Source organism: Dreissena polymorpha, chromosome 1 (assembly GCF_020536995.1).
Source record: "Dreissena polymorpha isolate Duluth1 chromosome 1, UMN_Dpol_1.0, whole genome shotgun sequence".
In the NCBI taxonomy this organism is placed as follows: Eukaryota; Metazoa; Mollusca; class Bivalvia; order Myida; family Dreissenidae; genus Dreissena; species Dreissena polymorpha.
The window spans coordinates 175,288,538-175,311,471 of NC_068355.1; the positions used below are offsets into that span (position 1 = coordinate 175,288,538).

At 37.3% G+C, this 22,934-nt stretch overlaps 1 protein-coding gene across 1 annotated transcript in view; it reads right to left on the bottom strand.

Annotated features, from left to right (window-relative positions):
• The window catches only part of LOC127862556 (2-(3-amino-3-carboxypropyl)histidine synthase subunit 1-like), a 42,124-nt gene that overhangs the window by 16,960 nt on the left and 2,230 nt on the right, over window positions 1-22,934 (bottom strand). The window contains exons 2-6 of the mRNA XM_052401732.1: window positions 8,406-8,479; window positions 7,954-8,023; window positions 7,142-7,205; window positions 5,537-5,658; window positions 361-515 (exon numbers count right to left, since the gene is read on the bottom strand). Coding sequence (XP_052257692.1) covers window positions 361-515; window positions 5,537-5,658; window positions 7,142-7,205; window positions 7,954-8,023; window positions 8,406-8,479 — 485 coding nt within the window. The remainder of the gene's footprint in view (window positions 1-360; window positions 516-5,536; window positions 5,659-7,141; window positions 7,206-7,953; window positions 8,024-8,405; window positions 8,480-22,934) is intronic.

A 22,934-nucleotide genomic window follows, 5' to 3' on the forward strand; every position in this document is an offset into this window, starting at 1 on the left:
CGATTTTGATAGCTGTATCTAGCTGAAGGCAAAAAGGCCTAAAAAACAAGCACATTCGTTGAATTGATATCCCCTGCCAATATGCTTCTGGACACAAAAGTGTTATATTTGACACTCAAAAAAGCATGTTTTCAAGATACAAAGGACCATAACTCCGTTATTAACAGATGGTGTACAATGATATTTGGCGTGCAACATCCTCTTATCAATATTATACTCATTCCCAGTTTCAATGAAATCCGCCAAAGCACTTCCAAGATATGGCTCTGGATGGACGGACGGAAAGACGGATTACGCCAAATTAATATCGCCTATGGCGGGGGATAATAAATGTGTAAAGAGCAAATGTATTGCACTAACTTGAAGAGCAGTGACAAACTGGATGGTGCTGACAAGGGCCAGACTTGCCCCAGGTGTGAAATTGAGTCGCAGCGTCTCTATGAAGTGGACCATGTCAATCTTAATGTCCACAAACACGTACAGCATCTGTATGCCCTCTGTGCGGTCTATAGGAACTGAAAAGAGCAGTGAGATTGCTTGATCAGACACCAAGTGCAAATGAAACAAGTGTTCCACAGTCGCAGACATATGCCTCCAAAAACGTGACCTTGACCATGACCTTTGACCTAGTGACCTGAAAATCAATGTACCTATAAAGTTTCATGATCCTAGGCCTAAACGTTCTTGAGCTATCATTCGGAAACCATTTGGTGGACGGACCGACCGACGGACCGACATGTGCAAAACAATATACCCCTTTTCTTCGAAGGGGGGCATAACAATTATTTTCTATTACAATGATTATCTACAAGAAGGAATGAAAAATATTATGTCACAGTGATCTATATCAGGGAATACATTTATTATTGTACGTTGTTGTTCTGGCATTTCTATGCATCCAACACAAGAACATATACCATATTAGGCTAACATGGTTTCTTGAATGATTGGGCTGATACATAAACAAGGCTAGATTTTAATGAGATACACATCATTGTACAGTCAGATGGCTTTAACAAAACTGCTGGGCTCATAAACAAGAAACAAATATAATATGCTACATTTACATACAAGAACATTGATTACAAGTGTTTCAGAAAGTACCCAAAGTTGCATTTACCAATGACATGTACAATACTACCTTTATCTTACAGTTACATATTGGATAACATAAAAAAAGCATTTCCCACTGCCTTACTTTTATTGACTAAACTAACATGACACAAGTCTTGTGAAATGGTCTCAACAACATAAATAATGCCAAAACAATTCAAACCTTTCAGGATATATCATCAGGACTTGATAACAAAACAGGGGTGTCTTGTTACTTAGCATGGTGTAAAATAGATTTTTAGTTTGCTCAATTCAAGACTTAATGCCTATGGTCATTTCATACCCATTTTATCAATCTTAGCCAGAAAATTACATAGGGACACTAAACATACTTCCTGCTTAAATGTATGGATTTGATATTGCATGAAATTACGATTAAAATGTATGAATCATGAACTACCCAGACAGCTGTGTCCATTGTGAATCATGACCTTCCCTGACAGCTGTGTCCATAGTGAATGATGATCAACCCTGACAGCTGTGTCCACAGTGAATCATGACCTACCCAGACAGCTGTGTCCATAGTGAATGATGACCTACCCATACAGCTCTGCCCATAGTGAATGATGACCTACCCAGACAGCTGAATCCATAGTGAATCATGACCTACCCATACAGCTGTGTACATAATGAATCATGACCTACCCTGACTGCTGTGTCCATAGTGAATGATTACCTACCAAGAAGGCTGTGTCCATAGTGAATGATTACCTACCCAGACAGCTGTGTCCATAGTGAATAATAACCTACCCAGACAGCTGTGTCCATGGTGAATCATGACCTACCCAGATAGCTGTGTCCATTGTGAATCATGACCTACCCTGACAGCTGTGTCCATAGTGAATGATGACCAACCCTGACAGCTGTGTCCATAGTGAATGATGACCAACCCTGACAGCTGTGTCCATAGTGAAACAAGATTAACCCAGAGAGCTGTGTCCATAATAAATCATGATGTACCCAGACAGCTGTGCCCATAGTGAATCATGACCTACCCATACAGCTGTGTCGATAGTGAATCATGACCCACCCAGACAGCTGTGTCCATAGTGAATAATAAACTACCCAGACAGCTGTGTCCATAGTGAATCATGACCTACCCTGACAGCTGTGTCCATAGTGAATCATGACCTACCCATACAGCTGTGTCCATAGTGAATCATGACCTACCCATACAGCTGTGTCCATAGTGAATCATGACCTACCCTGACAGCTGTGTCCATAGTGAATCATGACCTACCCAGACAGCTGTGTCCACAGTGAATCATGACCTACTCTGACAGCTGTGTCCATAGTGAATAATGACCTTCCCATACAGCTGTGTCCATAGTGAATCATGACCAACACAGACATCTGTGTCCATAGTGAATCATGACCTACTCAGACAGCTGTGTCCATAGTGAATAATAACCTACCCAGACAGCTGTGTCCATAGTGAATCATGACCAAACCAGACAGCTGTGTCAAAAGTGAATCATGACCTACTCAGACAGCTGTGTCTATAGTGATTCATGACCAACTCAGATAGCTGTGTCCATAGTGAATCATTACCTACCCAGACACCTGTGTCCATAGCGAATCATGACCTACCCAGACAGCTGTGTCCATAGTGAATCATGACCCACCCATACAGCTGTGTCCACAGTGAATCATGACCTACCCAGACAGCTGTGTCCAAAGTGAATCATGACCTACCCAGACAGCTGTGTCCATAGTGAATCATGACCTACCCAGACAGCTGTTTCCATAGTGAATCATGACCTACCCAGACAGCTGTGTCCAAAGTGAATCATGACCTACCCAGACAGCTGTGTCCATAGTGAATCATCACCTACCCAGACAGCTGTTTCCATAGTGAATCATGACCTACCCAGACAGCTGTGTCCATAGTGAATTATGACCTACTCAGACAGCTGTGTCCATAGTGAATCATTACCTACCCAGACAGCTGTGTCCATAGTGAATAATGACCTACCCATACAGCAGTATCCATTGTGAATAATGACCTACCCAGACAGCTGTGTCCACAGTGAATCATGACCTACCCAGACAGCTGTGCCCATAGTGAATCATGACCTACCCAGACAGCATGTGCCCATAGTGAATAATAACCTACCAATCAGCTGTGTCCACAGTGAATCATGACCTACCCTGACAGCTGTGTCCATAGTGAATCATGACCTACCCAGACAGCTGTGTCCATAGTGAATGATTACCTACCCAGAAAGCTGTGTCCACAGTGAATCATGACCTACTCTGAAAGCTGTGTCGATAGTGAATCATAACCTACCCAGACAGCTGTGCCCACAGTGAATCATGACCTACCCTGACAGCTGTGTCCATAGTGAATCATGACCGACCCTGACAGCTGTGCCCATAATGAATCATGATCTACCCAGACAGCTGTATCCATAGTGAAACATGACCTACTCTGACAGCTGTGTTCATAGTAAATCATGACCTAACCAGACAGCTGTGTCAATAGTGAATCATGACCTACCCTGACAGCTGTGCGTAAAGTGAATCATGAGCTACCCATACAGCTGTGTCCAAAGTGAATAATAACCAACCCATTCAGCTGTGTCCACAGTGAGTCATTACCTACCCTGACAGCTGTGTTCATAGTGAATCATGACCTACCCAGACAGCGGTGTCCAAAGTGAATCGTGACCTACCCAGACAGCTAAATCCACAGTTAATCATGACCTACACAGACAGCTGTGTCCACAGTGAATCATGGCCTACCCTGAAAGCTGTGTCCATATTGAATCATGACTTCCCAGACAGCTGTGTCAATAGTGAATCATGACCTACCCATACAGCTGTGCCCATAGAGAATCATGACCTACCCAGAGAGCTGTGTCCGTAGAGAATCAAGACTTACCCAGAAAACTACGTCCATAGTAAACCATGACCTACCCATACAGCTGTGTTCATAGTAAATCAAGATAAACCCAGATAGTTGTGCACATAGTGAATCATGACCTACCATGACAGCTGTGTCCATGGTGAATCATGACCAACCCAGACAGTTGTGTCCATAGTGAATCATGACCTACCCAGTCAGTTGTGTCCAAAGTGAATCATGACCTACCCAGACAGCTGTGTCCATAGTGAATCATGACCTACCCAGACAGTTATGCCCAAAGTGAATCATGGCCTACCCAGACAGCTGTGCCCACAGTGAATCATGACCTACCCAGACAGTTATGCCCAAAGTGAATCATGACCTACCCAGACAGTTGTGCCCAAAGTGAATTATGGCCTACCCAGACAGCTGTGTCCATAGTGAATCATGACCTACCCAGACAGCTGTGCCCACAGTGAATCATGACCTACCCAGACAGCTGTGTCCATAGTGAATCATGACCTACCCAGATAGCTGTGTTCAAAGTGAATCATGACCTACCCAGACAGCTGTGTCCATAGTGAATCATGACCTACCCAGACAGCTGTGTCCACAGTGAATCATGACCTACTCTGACTGCTGTCTCCATAGTGAATCATGACCTACTCAGACAGCTGTGTCCACAGTGAATCATGACCTACCCAGACAGTTATGCCCAAAGTGAATCATGGCCTACCCAGACAGCTGTGTCCATAGTGAATCATGACCTACCCAGACAGCTGTGCCCACAGTGAATCATGACTGAGCCCAACAGCTGTGCCCATAGTGAATAATAACCTACCCAGATAGCTGTGTTCAAAGTGAATCATGACCTACCCAGACAGCTGTGTGCATAGTGAATCATGGCTTACCCAGACAGCTGTGTCCATAGTGAATCATGACCTACCCAGACAGTTATGCCCAAAGTGAATCATGGCCTACCCAGACAGCTGTGCCCACAGTGAATCATGACTGAGCCCAACAGCTGTGCCCATAGTGAATAATAACCTACCCAGATAGCTGTGTTCAAAGTGAATCATGACCTACCCTGACAGCTGTGTCCATAGTGAATCATGGCTTACCCCGACAGCTCTGTCCATAGTGAATCTTGGCTTACCCAGACAGCTGTGTCCATAGTGAATCATGACCTACCCAGACAGCTGTGTCCATAGTGAATCATGACCTACCCCGACAGCTGTGTCCATAGTGAATCATGACCTACCCCGACAGCTGTGTCCATAGTGAATCTTGGCTTACCCAGACAGCTGTGTCCATAGTGAATCATGACCTACCCAGACAGTTATGCCCAAAGTGAATCATGGCCTACCCAGACAGCTGTGTGCATAGTGAATCATGGCCTACCAAGACAGCTGTGCCCACAGTGAATGATATCCTACCCAGACAGCTGTGCCATAGTGAATCATGACCTTCCCAGACAGCTGTGTCCATAGTAAATCATGACCTACCCAGACAGCTGTGTCCATAGTGAATGATGACCTACCCAGACAGCTGTGTCTATAGTGAATGATGACCTACCCAGACAACTGTGCCCATAGTGAATCATGATATCTGCACCAAGAGCCCGTGCAGAGTAGTCGTCCACACAGCAGGCGCCATATGTCACGTCTCCCATGATCAGGGTGTCTGCATTGGTGAACCTTACAAATAGACACATTGTATGTCAGTATTTGCAGAATATATAGCTATGTCATACATGATATCACTCATATCAGCATATAGAGAATGGATAGCTATGTCATACATGATATCAGCAAATGAAGAATGGATAGCTATGTCATACATGATATCAAGAAATGAAGAATGGATAGCTTTGTCATACATGATATCAGTTTATAAAGAATGGATAGCTATGCCATACATGATGTCAGTATTGGCCAAATAGTATCTATGTCATACATGATATCAGTATATGAAGAATTGATAGCTATGTTATATATGATATCAGTATAGGCAGAATATATAGCTATTCATACATATCAGTATTTGCAGAATAGAAAGCTTTGTCATATATGATGTCAGTATAGGCAGAATCAATAGCTAAGGTAATAAAACCAGGGATCATATTTTCCAGCAACATCAATCGGTCTGGATTTAAATTGGGAAAAAGTATATAAAAAATTACACTCGTTTCCATAACATGTATCCACTGAGTAGATTACTAATGAATATGCTGTTGGTATCTAAAACCTTGTATGCATCGTTCGTTATCATGTGCATTTATTTGTATTTCATTAATCCCTTAAAAATGAATGATCTCCAACGTTTATTTGATTGTTATTTGCCATTTTTGCAGAGAGTCACAATTTATTTTCTGTATTGCCTGCCATCTTGTTAAAATTATGTAAGCGACAGGAGCGCATATCAACGTAGAATCGTATAATATGCCCATCTAATACACGATTCGCATTTAATTTAATTAGTAAATGGTTTAGTAATTGTTTCAATAATTAATCATCTTAACGACCATAACGATAAAGTTAAAACTTGTTTGTGTTTTTTAATTTCAATTACGCGTAGAAATTAATGTTTTGATATTACTTTATCATGCATGAAATGCACAATTTCCACCAGGATAACATTGAGGTTTTCATCTCCGAAGCAACTGCCAACAATTTTATTGTGGACGAGTACACATTACGGACCGATTAGTGTGCTAGGTATAAGCCAGTGAAATTATCGATTGATATGGACACGTGTTTTTTTTACGCATAACTAATACACAACCGCGCAAATCTTCGCTGCTTGGGGCCATACTCTGATACTAGTCGGCTGACGTTAAATAAACTGGTCCTGACCGGTTAAGAGACTACAGCGATTGGTTTATCACACTAATTGAGATTAGAATGTAATTAGGGTGTGTTAGCATGTACACTGTGTATGTAACTTGCAAAGGATTTCATGACAAGGGAATTTTAGCAAACAGAATCGGGCTGACTGTTTGGGATTTTCAATCGGTCTTTCATGACCCCAATCGGTTTAGGACTGACAAAACATAAAATAATATGATCACTGAATAAAATATATTACCAATTGTTATTTATGTAGTTAAGATTTATTTCAATTCTCTCTGTACACCTGTTTAAGTCTCTACAATTCCTTATATGATATATAATAACTTACTCTTCAATGATATCCGCTATCGTGCAGGCATAAAGCAGAAGTCCTTCAGGGAATTGCAATGCCACTGAAAAGATTTAAAAGTTTCTTTGACACAGCTTCAGGTTTGTGAGACTAAATGGCATAATACAAACAACTTTCTACATAAATGTATTGGTAATTAATATTATGTTTTTTTGAAGGCCTCTTAATCTAGTTAATTAGACGTTTGAAACAGGTACCCTGTAACACCCCCGTATCAGAACTTGTCAAAGGTTCCTCCTGTGTACAATTATTTGGACAACAAGGCCTCTCAGTCAAATAATGAAACTCAGGCTTTCTTAATGCTAAAGGCTTTTTTAATTATTGTAAAGCCTGTTGATTCTATAATGGCAGTTATAGCTGAAGCTTTGAGATTTATGCATACCTTGATGGTTTTAATTTGCAAAGCCAAGAATCAATGTTTGTTATCATAATCCTACTTTAACCCTTTGCATGCTGGGAAATTTGTCGTCTGCTAAAATGTCGTCTGCTGAATTTCTAAAATTAGCATTTTCTTTGATTTTTTTCAAAGAATACTATCAGAATAGCAAACAGTTTGGATCCTGATGAGACGCCACGTTCCGTGGCGTCTCATCTGGATCCAAACTGTTTGCAAAGGCCTTTAAAATTCAATTCCTGCACTGAAAGGGTTAAACAAGACAATTTAAAAGCATTGCATCCTTTTGAGATACCTTGCATGACTACTACAGTACTAGGACTAACGCAATTAACAGCAATGCTGCATGATGAAACATTTAGATAACGAAGTGCTTTCTGAAAAATAATGCAATTACCTCTTTTGGAATTCGCTTGTTTTATCCTCCATATGGTTTTTGGTATTTCAAAGTTATAGTTGTCAGGCAACTGAAAATAAATGATATTGCTTAAGATGAAGAGTATTTGATTTCTAATGAACAAAGGTGCATCTATTTACCCAACTAATTAATAATATTTTTGAAATGTCTTATAACATGAAGGCATTGTAAAATAACATTAACATAAGCTTATAACATTGACAACCTTAACCCTTTGCATGCTGCGAAATTTGTCGTCTGCTAAAATGTAGTCTGCTGAATTTCTAAAATTAGCATTTTCTTCTATTTTGTTCAAAGAATTCTACAAGCATAGCAAACAGTTTGGATCCTTATGAGACGCCATGTTCTGTGGCGTCTCATCATGATCCAAATTGTTTGTAAAGGCCTTCAAAATTCGGATCCAGCACTGAAAGAGTTAACAAACTTATAACCTGTTTGATGGCAGCCTGCAGCCTGGGGTTGGTCACAATCTCATCAGGAATCTGATGGGCAGTTCTTCTGGGGCCTGAAACAATTTGTTTAGATTTCTTGCCTCTTCAAAAGAATTTCAGTCATATAATCAAGGTCAAGGTCACAGAGGTACAAATTTTTGTGCGTATGGAAAGGCCTTGTCTATATACAAATGCATACCATATATGTAGGTTATATCTCAAGGGACATAGAAGTTATGAGCATTTTTTGATACCTAAACGCAGAATTAGAAACCAAAACGCGGACCTTAGTTCAAGGTCAAGGTCACAGGGGTAAAAAAAATATTGTGCGAATGGAAAGGCCTTGTCCATATACACATGCATACCAAATATGAAGGTTATATCTCAAGGGACATAGAAGTTATGAGCATTTTTCGAAACCTAAATGCAAAGTGTGACGGAAAGACGGACAGTCCGATCACTATATGCCCCCTTTTCTTGCAAAGGGGGCATAAAAAAACTTTTTTCAGACAGCAATTGGGATTTTTTTAAGGTTTTCCCTATTGAGAAAATGCCGTTTCCAGTCCTTTATAATAAAGGAAAAACAAGAGCACCGCCTTGCGGGTGCAGACCGCTCATCTATTATCTTTTGAAAGGTGAAGGGACTCTTATTTTCAATCACAAAGGAGGGAGGGGTGGAGTGAAGCGGGGTGTATAGTGTGGGGTTGTGGACATTTATTACATTATCTTCCAAAAAAGCGAAAAAAAAAAAAATAATCGGGGGGGGGGGGGGGGGTGGGGGGGGGGGGGGGTGGGGGGGGGGGGAGGGGGGAGGGCACGGGGATGGTTTGGGTGGAGTCTATTGTGGTATGTCAGGTAAGAGTAGTTTTGTCAAAGTATCAATCAAATCTAATCATAAATAAAGAAGTTATGGCAATTTTAGCAATATTTAATAATTTGACCTTGAGAGTCAAGGTCATTCAAAGGTCAAGGTAAAATTCAACTTGCCAGGTACAGTAACCTCATGATAGCATGAAAGTATTTGAAGTTTGAAAGCAATAGCCTTGATACTTAAGAAGTAAAATGGATCGAAACACAAAATTTAACCATATATTCAAAGTTACTAAGTCAAAAAAGGGCCATAATTCCGTAACAATGACAACCAGAGTTATGCAACTTGTCCTTTTACTGTACCCTTATGATAGTTTGTGAGTGTTCCAAGTATGAAAGCAATATCTATGATACTTTAGGGGTAAAGTGGACCAAAACACAAATCTTAACCAAATTTTCAATTTTCTAAGTATAAAGGGTCCATAATTCCGTCCAAATGCCAGTCAGAGTTACATAACTTTGCCTGCACGGTCCCCTTATGATAGTTAATAAGTGTTGCAAGTATGAAAGCAATAGCTTTGATACTGTAGGAATAAAGTGGACCTAAACACAAAACTTAACCAAATTTTCAATTTTCTAAGTATAAAAAGGGCACATAATTCTGTCAAAATGCCAGTCAGAGTTACATTACTTTGCCTGCACAGTCCCCTTATGATAGTTAGTAAGTGTTGCAAGTATGAAAGCAATAGTTTTGATACTTAAGGAATAAAATGGACCTAAACACAAAACTTAACCAAAATTTTCAATTTTCTAAGAGTAAAAAGGGCACATAATTCTGTCAAAATGCACGCCAGAGTTAACTTACTTTGCCTGCCCAGTCCCCTCATGATAGTAAGTAAGTGTACCAAGTTTGAATGCAATAGCATTGATACTTTCTGAGAAAAGTGGACCTAAACGCAAAACTTAACCAAAATTTTCAATTTTCTAAGTATAAAAAGGGCACATAATTCTGTCAAAATGCACGCCAGAGTTATCTAACTTTGCCTGCCCAGTCCCCTCATGATAGTTAGTAAGTGTACCAAGTTTGAATGCAATAGCATTGATACTTTCTGAGAAAAGTGGACCTAAACGTAAAAACTTAACCGGACGCCAACGCCAACGTGATGACAATAGCTCATAATATTTTTCAAAAAATAGATGAGCTAAAAATGTAACAGAAATCTTGAACTTGAAAACTTATGTAAAGATGCTTCGACCTACCAAAGAGCAGATCCATGCAACCAAGTAACACAAGATCTGCCTTGGGAAGGTGACTTTACTATATATTTTAATAATAAGAATCACCATCTTAGAAATAAATGAATTTCATTAAGAAAGCCACAAATGGCATCGTAAGACAAGTCAGTACCATAATTATTACTAATTACTTATGCCTACCTTAAAAAACTGTTTGTATGGGATAACCCAACTGACTCACCATTGTTGTCGCTACCCAAAAAAATGTTGCGGTCTACATTTAATTATTTTTTTGCCAACTTCACAACAAAGACACATTTGCGTATTAACAATTTTTCTTCACAATCTATAAAGATGTAATTACTGCAAAATCTATCTGTGAGAAGGAGTTAATTTAAAATTACTTGAAATTATCAGTGGTCATAAAGTTAACAATATGTATATTTTTATTTCAATTCAAAATCATGAAAATCGAGGCCTTTGTTCTGCCAGAAAGCGCACAAACCATTTGTTGAATGTACATTATGTCATTATTGCAGAAATAATGGTCGTACAAAGTAAGAAACTGAATTGGTTTCTCCCTTAATTATGTCACAGCTTTGGTAGATGGGATTATTGCTCCCAGCTAGGTGAAGTTGAATATATACAATGTATATATATAATAATATTTGTGTGGAAAAAGGATACTTTTTTCAAGGTAATTGACTTTAACAATCTTGCACCACAGGATCCAGCTGTGATTTACATATCCATAACAAAGGCCAAGTCTTATTATCAATACACTAACATGGCCTTCATACAAGAGGGTGGGGGGGGTTGTTAGGATGGTTTATTTTACACCCCCCCCCCCCCAACAAAAAAGAAATTAATTTCAAACACAACTTATAATAAAGTCATCGCCAGTCCATTTCCTGTTAGAACCAGGATATGTTTTAAGGGAGACCATCAGATTGCTCCTTAATTAAGTGGCAATTAAAGGCGGTATCTGTTGATCCCTAAACAGACTATATCCCCCTTTTACGCCTTACTGAATGAAGTCACGCAACTTTGTTACCTGCACTTGAAATTTAAATCTAGAGCTTTGTCACAGACGTGACGAATACCCCCACATGCCGCACTGACACAGAATATTTTGCATGTTGTCTACAAAAAATAGCGGACACCATGCACAATGTTTAAAATGCACCCTTGACCTTGTTTTTGACCCGGCATGGCCCATGTTCGAACTTGATTACACATCATCTAGATACAATTTCTGACCAAGTGTGGTGAAGATCGGATGAAAACTACTTGATTAGAGAGCAGACACCATGCTCAATGTGTAAAACGTACTAAGTGACCTTGACATTTAAAATTAAGGCACACATTTCAATTAAGCTGATCAACAGGTTTTGAAAACAAACAACAGACAGCACATTAGAACCATTGTTACATGTCGCCAAGCAATTATTTAAGGGACATTACTGTGTTATACTGAACACTCCTTTTTACTAGACATGCAAGAGTTGTTTCTGCTGGTTATATTGTAATTTTTTGATGATGCTACTTTTTTTTACACTTGAAGCATGGGTATGAATGATAAAAATGTAGCCACATACGTCTAACATTCTATTAATTACACTGGCTAGACTTCAACATCATGTCAGAAGTTAACAATGTCGGATGAAAGCAAACAATATTTTATTTTAATACATAAATATTAATAAATTTTCAGGATTTTATTAATTTGTGCTCATTGTAAAATGCTGCTTATTTTCAAACTAACACCATGCATTGAAATCACACTGTCACACTGTGATTTCATGTTTAAAGGTCCATTAAAAGCAATAGAGAAAGAAACAAAGTGTTATTATTTATTGTAATTGGTTGACGAAAATGGACATTCACTTTATAGTACTGGACACTAATTAATGACTAGCAAAAATGCTTTAAACATTGTTTTGATCAATTTGAACAAAATTGCAAATCCAAATCTAACAACATTTACTCCTTTACAACTGTTTTCAAGAAAAGATTACAAGAGGATGGAGAAACATTTGATCGAATTGATACAGTTTTGTGATTATTAACTCTTTCCCACTTAGAAGCTAATTGAAAATGGCTATGTGCAAACAGCATAAAACCAGAACAGCCTGCGATTAACTCGCAGTCTGTTCAGGTTTTTTACTGTTCATCAGTATCTAAGGGTTTGAACTGGAACCTTTAAAACTTTGATCTAGAAGGAAAGTCCATTTATTAAATGTTACTTTCTAAAGGACTACACATGCGTTAAAGTACATATCTAGGTGGTAAAGGATTAATCAATGATTATGATTATCCTGATATAACCAAAGATGAAATGATACAGGACCAAAGAATATTTGGAGTCAATTCCAATAAATAACAGGAAAAGATGATTAGTGAAGGTATCGAACACTTCCAAAATGTCTCCACATTACCAATACATACCAGCAGATGAAAAGTCAGGTAAAGTCCAGATAAAGTGACTCATATGATCAATATTTCATCAATTCTGTCATTTATGATAAGCATGCAGTGATTTTTTTTGCTTTAATTTGTTACAGCCTGTGCCTTTTGAATTGGGAAAATTAGCGCGATAAACCGTGAAATTGGGAAAAATAGCGCGATAAACCATGAAATTAGGAAAAATTAAGCATTATAAATAGGATTATAAGTAACAGAAGTGATATTGTTTTTAAGTGCATGTTCAGGGAGTTTTCTAGAAAAGGAGTCTGGTCAAATTGTTTTTTTTTTAATCAATAAAAGTGGCAAGTTTGGGAATGATTTATGGACAAAAATGACTAAATTCAAGTTATATATTTTGTAAGATGTTTAAAAAATAAAGTTGAGACCTAGATTTAAGAAATCATAATTAAGCAGGGCTCGAAATTAACACTCGCACACTCGCAAAATGCGAGTGAAAAATACAGATTGCGAGTTAAGTTTTCAGCCACTAGTAATTTTTTGCGAGTAGAGAAATAGTGAAAAAAAAACAGTATTATTGCTAAATGCGTTCGACGTCCTGAACGCTAAACCATAGGTCATAGAACGTCCTAATACCCGTATGCGGAAACGCGCACCTTGTATATAGACTGGTATACTTATAGTACAGATACGAGGATGGTATTGGTACAAAGAACGTTAAACAGTCAACTAATTCACACTTGTTCATTGAACTTGAACATACATGGCGTCGAAGCGAAAAATAACATGTAGTTTCTTTTTGCCCACAGATGGAAATAACAATACGATAGATAAAGCAAAGTTAACTGTTGAATACAAAAAACGATATTAAATTATGTGTCCAGCAAAATTTGCGAGAATGTTTTTGATTTTGCGAGTCGGTATTAAAGCTGCTCGCAATGTTTTGCAAGTAGAAAAAAAAATTAAATTCGAGCCCTGTTAAGTTATATGAGACTTCTTTAAAAAAAAAAAAAAAAAAAAAAAAAATTTTTTTTTTTTTTTTTAAGTTGGGCTTTTTTTGGGAAATTTTGGTCAGAATTTTGGGAAAAAACATGTATTTTTGCGATTGGGAAGCAACCGAAATTCGGCTGTAAATTTGAGCAAAAAAATTCACTGGCATGAGGATCAAGTTATGTTAAAATCCATGTTGGTCGTAACATGCAGGGATTTCAATAGATTTTAACAAGAATATCAGTGAAACTGATGGATGCTCTCTGTTGACGTGCTTTGTCAATCTATGTGTTAATTGTTCGAAACAAATTTTTATTTCAGGGGCAATAACTCCCTGAAAACTCACTGGAATGGAACAAACTACCTAAAAAATATATAAGAGATCAGCCAAATATTGAGATAAAAAAATGACCTGTTCTTTGCAGCCCAAGATATCAATAGAACAAATGTTCTAACCAAGTTTCATGAAGAATGAACAACAAATGGCCCCCTGGCGGCCATGTTTTTCAACAGACCTTAACCATTTTTAAATTCGTCCAAGATATCATTGGGACAAATCTTCTGACAAGGTTTCATGAAGATTTGACAATAAATGTGGCCTCTACAGTATTAACAAGGCAAATATTCATGATGCACAACTGAAGACAGACAATTGACAATCTGTGATCACGAAAGTTCAAAACTTTGAACTAAGGTTAAAAAATTATCCTCATAAAGATTGTCACGATGTTTGAAGATGATATTAAAACTAATTGAGTAAACTCAATAAAGATATGGTAACCTTATTTGTACTCAGCAAGTGTCATTCAGGTTGAACAAAAAATGCGAAGAAAAGTACTCACAATGTTTCACTATAAACAACTTTAGACATACAAAAAACTACCATCCCCCTTAGAGCCTTATTTAGCATGACAATGTTTCCTCAAATAACATATGGACGACACGGAGCAGTGTTTCTTTCCAACATTTTGGGATGGGGCCATTTGGATTGGGAAATATCTTTTTGACTAAAATGGGCAAATTAATATTGTTGATTTATGCTTAAAAATACTCAAAATTGATAACACATGTACAAATGATTTCAAAATTATATTTACTAAGCTTCAACTTATGGAGCTGGAATTGGAGATGAATGACATGTTCAGACTTTAAAAAACTAGAAATGCAAACCTTCAATTGGGATTTTTTTACGTCCCATTTACGAAAAATTATACTTTTTAGTTGTTGGCTTTTCAACAACTAAGGTTAAGAGCAAGTTTTACAAGCTAGTTTTGCTGATGACCCAAAACCTGATAACTGCCGCATCTTACGCCGAGAAATTATTCGTGGCGCTGTTTCAGTTCTTGAACTTTCATCATTTACAAATTTACACATTATATGAATATCGTGTCAAATTAAATAATTTTGAAACGATCGTACATATAAAAAGGCAAAAAACTATTTAAAGCTATATATGTCGCGGTAAGTATATAAATGATTAAACTACATGTAGTCAACTACATGCTACGTCAGTGAAGTCGTATTTTTTCGCAGCACAGTTCATTCCGTCCTTTCCTTCATCAGATGAACGGAAAAAGAACAGAAAAATCAAGCCAATTTTTTTTAAAGAAAAACTTTTTATTTTTTTATTTAATTTTTCCTAAACAGACTATATCCCCCTTTTACGCCTTACTGAATGAAGTCACGCAACTTTGCTACCTGCACTTGAAATTTAAATCTAGAGCTTTGTCACAGACGTGACGAATACCCCCACATGCCGCATTGACACAGAATATTTTGCATGTTGTCTACAAAAAATAGCGGACACCATGCACAATGTTTAAAATGCACCCTTGACCTTGTTTTTGACCCGGCATGGCCCATGTTCGAACTTGATTACACATCATCTAGATACAATTTCTGACCAAGTGTGGTGAAGATCGGATGAAAACTACTTGATTAGAGAGCAGACACCATGCTCAATGTGTAAAACGTACTAAGTGACCTTGACATTTAAAATTAAGGCACACATTTCAATTAAGCTGATCAACAGGTTTTGAAAACAAACAACAGACAGCACATTAGAACCATTGTTACATGTCGCCAAGCAATTATTTAAGGGACATTACTGTGTTATACTGAACACTCCTTTTTACTAGACATGCAAGAGTTGTTTCTGCTGGTTATATTGTAATTTTTTGATGATGCTACTTTTTTTTACACTTGAAGCATGGGTATGAATGATAAAAATGTAGCCACATACGTCTAACATTCTATTAATTACACTGGCTAGACTTCAACATCATGTCAGAAGTTAACAATGTCGGACAAAAGCAAACAATATTTTATTTTAATACATAAATATTAATAAATTTCCAGGATTTTATTAATTTGTGCTCATTGTAAAATGCTGCTTATTTTCAAACTAACACCATGCATTGAAATCACACTGTCACACTGTGATTTCATGTTTAAAGGTCCATTAAAAGCAATAGAGAAAGAAACAAAGTGTTATTATTTATTGTAATTGGTTGACGAAAATGGACATTCACTTTATAGTACTGGACACTAATTAATGACTAGCAAAAATGCTTTAAACATTGTTTTGATCAATTTGAACAAAATTGCAAATCCAAATCTAACAACATTTACTCCTTTACAACTGTTTTCAAGAAAAGATTACAAGAGGATGGAGAAACATTTGATCGAATTGATACAGTTTTGTGATTATTAACTCTTTCCCACTTAGAAGCTAATTGAAAATGGCTATGTGCAAACAGCATAAAACCAGAACAGCCTGCGATTAACTCGCAGTCTGTTCAGGTTTTTTACTGTTTACTGCTCATCAGTATCTAAGGGTTTGAACTGGAACCTTTAAAACTTTGATCTAGAAGGAAAGTCCATTTATTAAATGTTACTTTCTAAAGGACTACACATGCGTTAAAGTACATATCTAGGTGGTAAAGGATTAATCAATGATTATGATTATCCTGATATAACCAAAGATGAAATGATACAGGACCAAAGAATATTTGGAGTCCATTCCAATAAATAACAGGAAAAGATGATTAGTGAAGGTATCGAACACTTCCAAAATGTCTCCACATTACCAATACATACCAGCAGATGAAAAGTCAGGTAAAGTCCAGATAAAGTGACTCATATGATCAATATTTCATCAATTCTGTCATTTATGATAAGCATGAGGATCAAGTTATGTTAAAATCCATGTTGGTCGTAACATGCAGGGATTTCAATAGATTTTAACAAGAATATCAGTGAAACTGATGGATGCTCTCTGTTGACGTGCTTTGTCAATCTATGTGTTAATTGTTCGAAACAAATTTTTATTTCAGGGGCAATAACTCCCTGAAAACTCACTGGAATGGAACAAACTACCTAAAAATATATAAGAAATCAGCCAAATATTGAGATTAAAAAATGACCTGTTCTTTGCAGCCCAAGATATCAATAGAACAAATGTTCTAACCAAGTTTCATGAAGAATGAACAACAAATGGCCCCCTGGCGGCCATGTTTTTCAACAGACCTTAACCATTTTTAAACTCTTCCAAGATATCATTGGGACAAATCTTCTGACAAGGTTTCATGAAGATTTGATAATAAATGTGGCCTCTACAGTATTAACAAGGCAAATATTCATGATGCACAACTGAAGACAGACAATTGACAATCTGTGATCACGAAAGTACAAAACTTTGAACTAAGGTTAAAAAATTATCCTCATAAAGATTGTCACGATGTTTGAAGATGATATTAAAACTAATTGAGTAAACTCAATAAAGATATGGTAACCTTATTTGTACTCAGCAAGTGTCATTCAGGTTGAACAAAAAATGCGAAGAAAAGTACTCACAATGTTTCACTATAAACAACTTTAGACATACAAAAAACTACCATCCCCCTTAGAGCCTTATTTAGCATGACAATGTTTCCTCAAATAACATATGGACGACACGGAGCAGTGTTTCTTTCCAACATTTTGGGATGGGGCCATTTGGATTGGGAAATATCTTTTTGACTAAAATGGGCAAATTAATATTGTTGATTTATGCTTAAAAATACTCAAAATTGATAACACATGTACAAATGATTTCAAAATTATATTTACTAAGCTTCAACTTATGGAGCTGGAATTGGAGATGAATGACATGTTCAGACTTTAAAAAATTAAAAATGCAAACCTTCAATTGGGATTTTTTTACGTCCCATTTACGAAAAATTATACTTTTTAGTTGTTGGCTTTTCAACAACTAAGGTTAAGAGCAAGTTTTACAAGCTAGTTTTGCTGATGACCCAAAACCTGATAACTGCCGCATCTTACGCCGAGAAATTATTCGTGGCGCTGTTTCAGTTCTTGAACTTCCATCATTTACAAATTTACACATTATATGAATATCGTGTCAAATTAAATAATTTTGAAACGATCGTACATATAAAAAGGCAAAAAACTATTTAAAGCTATATATGTCGCGGTAAGTATATAAATGATTAAACTAGTCAACTACATGCTACGTCAGTGAAGTCGTATTTTTTCGCAGCACAGTTCATTCCGTCCTTTCCTTCATCAGATGAACGGAAAAAGAACAGAAAAATGAAGCCAAATTTTTTTTAAAGAAAAACTTTTTATTTTTTTATTTAATTTTATTTTAACATTCATATCAATTCCATTTCATTATTTTTTATAATGATATTAAAGTAAAACAAAGTTTATTGTGAACAAATATCACAATCAGAAATAATTTATCAAAGTTCGCTAAAATTCAACAGAAAACAACAAAACTGTTTGTGTTGATCATTTTGAGTATAATTGTGTATGTGTCTAGGTACTTTAAATCTTTCAGGGAAGACACAATGGACTATCGATAAACGTTAAACACAACATTGCTTTCAAGATGAGCAACAAAAACTACTGTAGGTCAGAAGATACATAACCAGATCTCAAAACCTTGTGCAACTGCACAGAAATGGCTTTAGCTACCCTAGCCAATGCGCCTTAAGACATATTTTCGAATGATGCAGCTAGAAAAGTATGATTTGAATGTGTAGCAAGAAAACTTCATGTACAAAGAAAACTGCATGCTAATGAAATATTTAAATACTGTTTATTTTGATGGTGAAAAAATAAACTCATCATAAGCAAATTGAGGACACAAATGATGTGATCATTGTGATCATAATTTTTATTTACAAACATTTACGTGTATTTTGAATACGCATGCAATTAATAACACAAATTTCAGCAGTGAATATGCGACAAACAAGTGACAAAAAGCAACAAAAACAACTTAAATCTTTTTGTTTAATTAAATTATTTAAAGCGTACTTTTTAAATTTTATTTCAAAGTCAAGATATTATATTTTAGCATTTCCGATCGACAAAATGGCCAATGGCAATTTAATCTTTCAGCTTGTGATTCAAGTTGAAAAGAAACAATGATTAAAAAGAAAATGGTGATTGTCCAAAAAATCAAGGTAACTTGCATCATTAGCTGAACAGAGCTCGATCAGCAGCTGGCACATGCACGTCGCCATTGGGGGGACGGTCACTTGCAGAAGATTTTCTTGAAGACTCCGAAGAATTACTAAGCAGAATTCCTCTCCTGCTGACTTCCCTGACTCCCAGAACTTTGAAGGATCACTAAGTTGAATGGTAATTTTCTGTAGGTACATGTAGATAGTGGTTTCACTACATCGCCAAAAGAGGGACGGGGACAGCAGAGGTGGCAGCGCAGAGGAAGGGCGTGGCGGACCTTGGGTAGAGATACAGGTCAGGATTTCGAGAGGTTGGCCTGATGAAGATAATGGAAGTGTCGAAGGACAGCTGTACCCAGTACACTCAACATGTTGGGGAAACCATTCTGGGGTTTCAGGTCGACAGCTTGTGGCGTCTAGAGATCCCATACAAGGGCAGAGCGCAGGGAGTGGAATTATCTTCTTTAATTTTCAACACTCCCTTTGCTGAGTTACATTGTCTTTGTAAAGGCAACCAGACATGAATTGTCATTATATCGCTACCAGCGCACATTAAGGTGTCATTTGCCACCATGCACTGGTCTACTGGTCTATTTGGATCAACATTATTTTGTTAGCAAATACCCAGGCAGCCAAAGTTAATTTGACAAGCAACACATTTAAGTTATGTGTTCTGTCAAAGATGTGTAATGAGAAATTTGCAGATTATTTTCTAGTTACCAGACTGTAACAGGGCTTTCCTTAGACCTCCAATCTCAAGAGTCAATGACTCTTGGGACCAAATTTTCAAGAGTCAAAATCAAATTTGTATGAGTCATAATAATAATGCAGGAGAGTCAATGATCTTTTGTACTTAAAGCGAATTACTGAGATATATATATATATATAAAGCAACAAATTTACAAATATCTAAACATTTATTTCTTAATATATTCCAGTCAATAAAAGAGATAATGCAAACATACATTGTGACCAACATTGTGAAAAATACACTCGCACTTGTAGTGACATACATGTAATATATATCAGGGGTGTCAATTGTCCCAAATTCGAAATACGGAAAATTAAGCAGAGATTCAGAGACCGTAGGATAAAGGGAATAGAGGGCAAAGCCCCTCCAGCCCTTGCTTATTGTTATTCTTTATTTTCTTTCTATGTGCAATTTCTTGCCAGTACAATGCAAAATTTTATCAATCAGACCATCCGTAACACGGCATGTGTATTTGTCATTCTATAAAAAATGTTATAAAGACCGTTGGAAATAAATTAAAATCGACGAACCATCCCGTATCCGAAAACGGGTAGAGATACGTCGTTTGCGAATGAAATAAGATATGTGTTTTGTTTGTCTGCAGAAAATGAAAGCCAGTAATAAGTAACCTAGCAAATACGCAATTAATATATAATTCGGTTGACATATTGTTTTAAGTATGATATTGCAGTGCTTTACTTTGCTAATAGATAATTTATAGTTGGCAGACAACTATAGCAACGTTCGTAGAATGGTACGGTTTTGGGAAAGAAGCGAAGATGTTTTAAAACAAAACAAAAAGATGTTTCGTCAGTTACTTCTCATGTCAGTGCCAGCCGTTTACCATCAAAATACCTCCTTAAACTAACTAATTGGATTTCCTATCATCTCAAAATCGACCCTGGACGGCTCAAATCCGGATTTAATTATTTCATAGGCCATCTTTACCGAGGACGTGCGACAAACACGCCGATTTTCTATGCCGTCTCAAATGGTAAATTATTACACCTATGTTGTAATCAATTAGCAGATGCAGCATCCAAATTTGTCACTTTGCCACACGGTCAGTTATACCAGTTCTATGGTTATTATTAGCAACTCTGATGCAAAGCGTGTAAATTTACTTTGTAGACAGTACATATGCCAGCATAACTTTCGTGCGTCTTTGAACGGAGCAAACATGGAATAAAACAGGGTTGGGTACACTGTATTCAGCATTGGAAATACATTCTGACATATTGTGGAAGTATTTCTCAAAATATTGTGGATAGGGATGTTATCATTATATATTGGATATTATTAAAACTGACGCGGGTGAGTCCATTCTGTTTTGGTGGGTTGAATACATGTCGTTTCTGCAAACAGCTGATAACAAACGCTCAGATAAATAATGGAACGTTGATACACGCGTCATCGAACCAGCAGTGTTTTAATTGGTCATTATTACATTTCTCAATGGGCAAAACTCCGCTTACTGGGCGGACTTGTGCTTCAAACGGGCGATATAGGTTAGCGTCTACCAAAAGATACTCCGCCCCAAGCCAATTATTGATTACTCTTAATAACTTTTGATCTCTTTGACGCAAGTCGGTACATTGCCCTGGGTCAAATGTGACGCATGACGTAATTTTCTCAAGAGTCAAACTAGGGTATTCTGTAATTTTCAAGCGTCAAAACCCGGGAGCTCGGGTCAAAGGAAAGCCCTGCTGTAATTTTAGCCGTCCAATCGGTTCTGTGAATGCTTATGAGGACGGGGTTAACTGGGGACTATTATTTTTCATTGATATTACATGATCATTTCAGACCATTCCCAAATATTTAAGTTGTAGATATAATGATATCATAAGGTACAATTTGTTATATTTAATGTTAATAGTAGTTCCAAAGTTTGTAACATATTACCAGGGCCCTCAATCTATCAAATCTGCGGGAAAATTTCGGCCGCAGTCCCCCACCTGAAAAGTATACTTTTTTCCCCTTTTGAGGGGAAAAATTCCCTTTGAAATAAAAAAAATAAAATAAAAATAAATATTTTTATAAGATGTGTCTCATGATTATTTTATCTCAATTCTATTTCAATTTAATCTTGTCAAACATACTAAATTATGAAAAGAAAAGAATATAGTGCAAACCTGTACAAATGTAATAATGAGAGTGAGTAAAAAAATCCCCCCAAAAGCGAAACACCAAGGTCCTCCACAGGAAGAGAAATAAACTCTTCGCCCGACAAAAAGCGACAGGAAAGTCAAAAGATCGTCAAAGCTATCTCCAGGCCAAAGCTACCTCTCAGCGACTAGAGAGGCAGGCTTATTGGAAATACATCGAGAACCTCATAGAAGTAGGCGACCAAGAAGAAGACCAGAAAGCCAACAAGCAGAAGAGGTTTTGGAACTTCATAAAGTCAACTAGGAAGGACAACTCTGGAGTTGCACCCTTGAAAGAAAATGGCAGGCTATACAGCGACCCACTAGACAAGGCCAACATACTGAACCGACAATATCAGTCAGTGTTCACCAACGACGAGGACTGTAATGCCAACCCAACACCAGATGGGGAACCGGCACCAACCATGCCACATATCGAGGTTACAACCCAAGGAGTGATGAAGCTGCTGATGAAGCTTAACCCCCAAAAGGCATCGGGCCCAGATATTCTCCCAGCAAGGGTACTAAAAGAACTGGCAAACGAGTGCGCCCCATACCTCTCCCTCATATACCAAAAGTGCCTGTCAGCTGGATCCATCCCAGATATATGGAAGACTGCTACAGTGTCTGCGATATTCAAAAAGGGAGACAGGTACAAAGCAAGCAACTATCGCCCAGTATCACTCACCTGCATATGCTG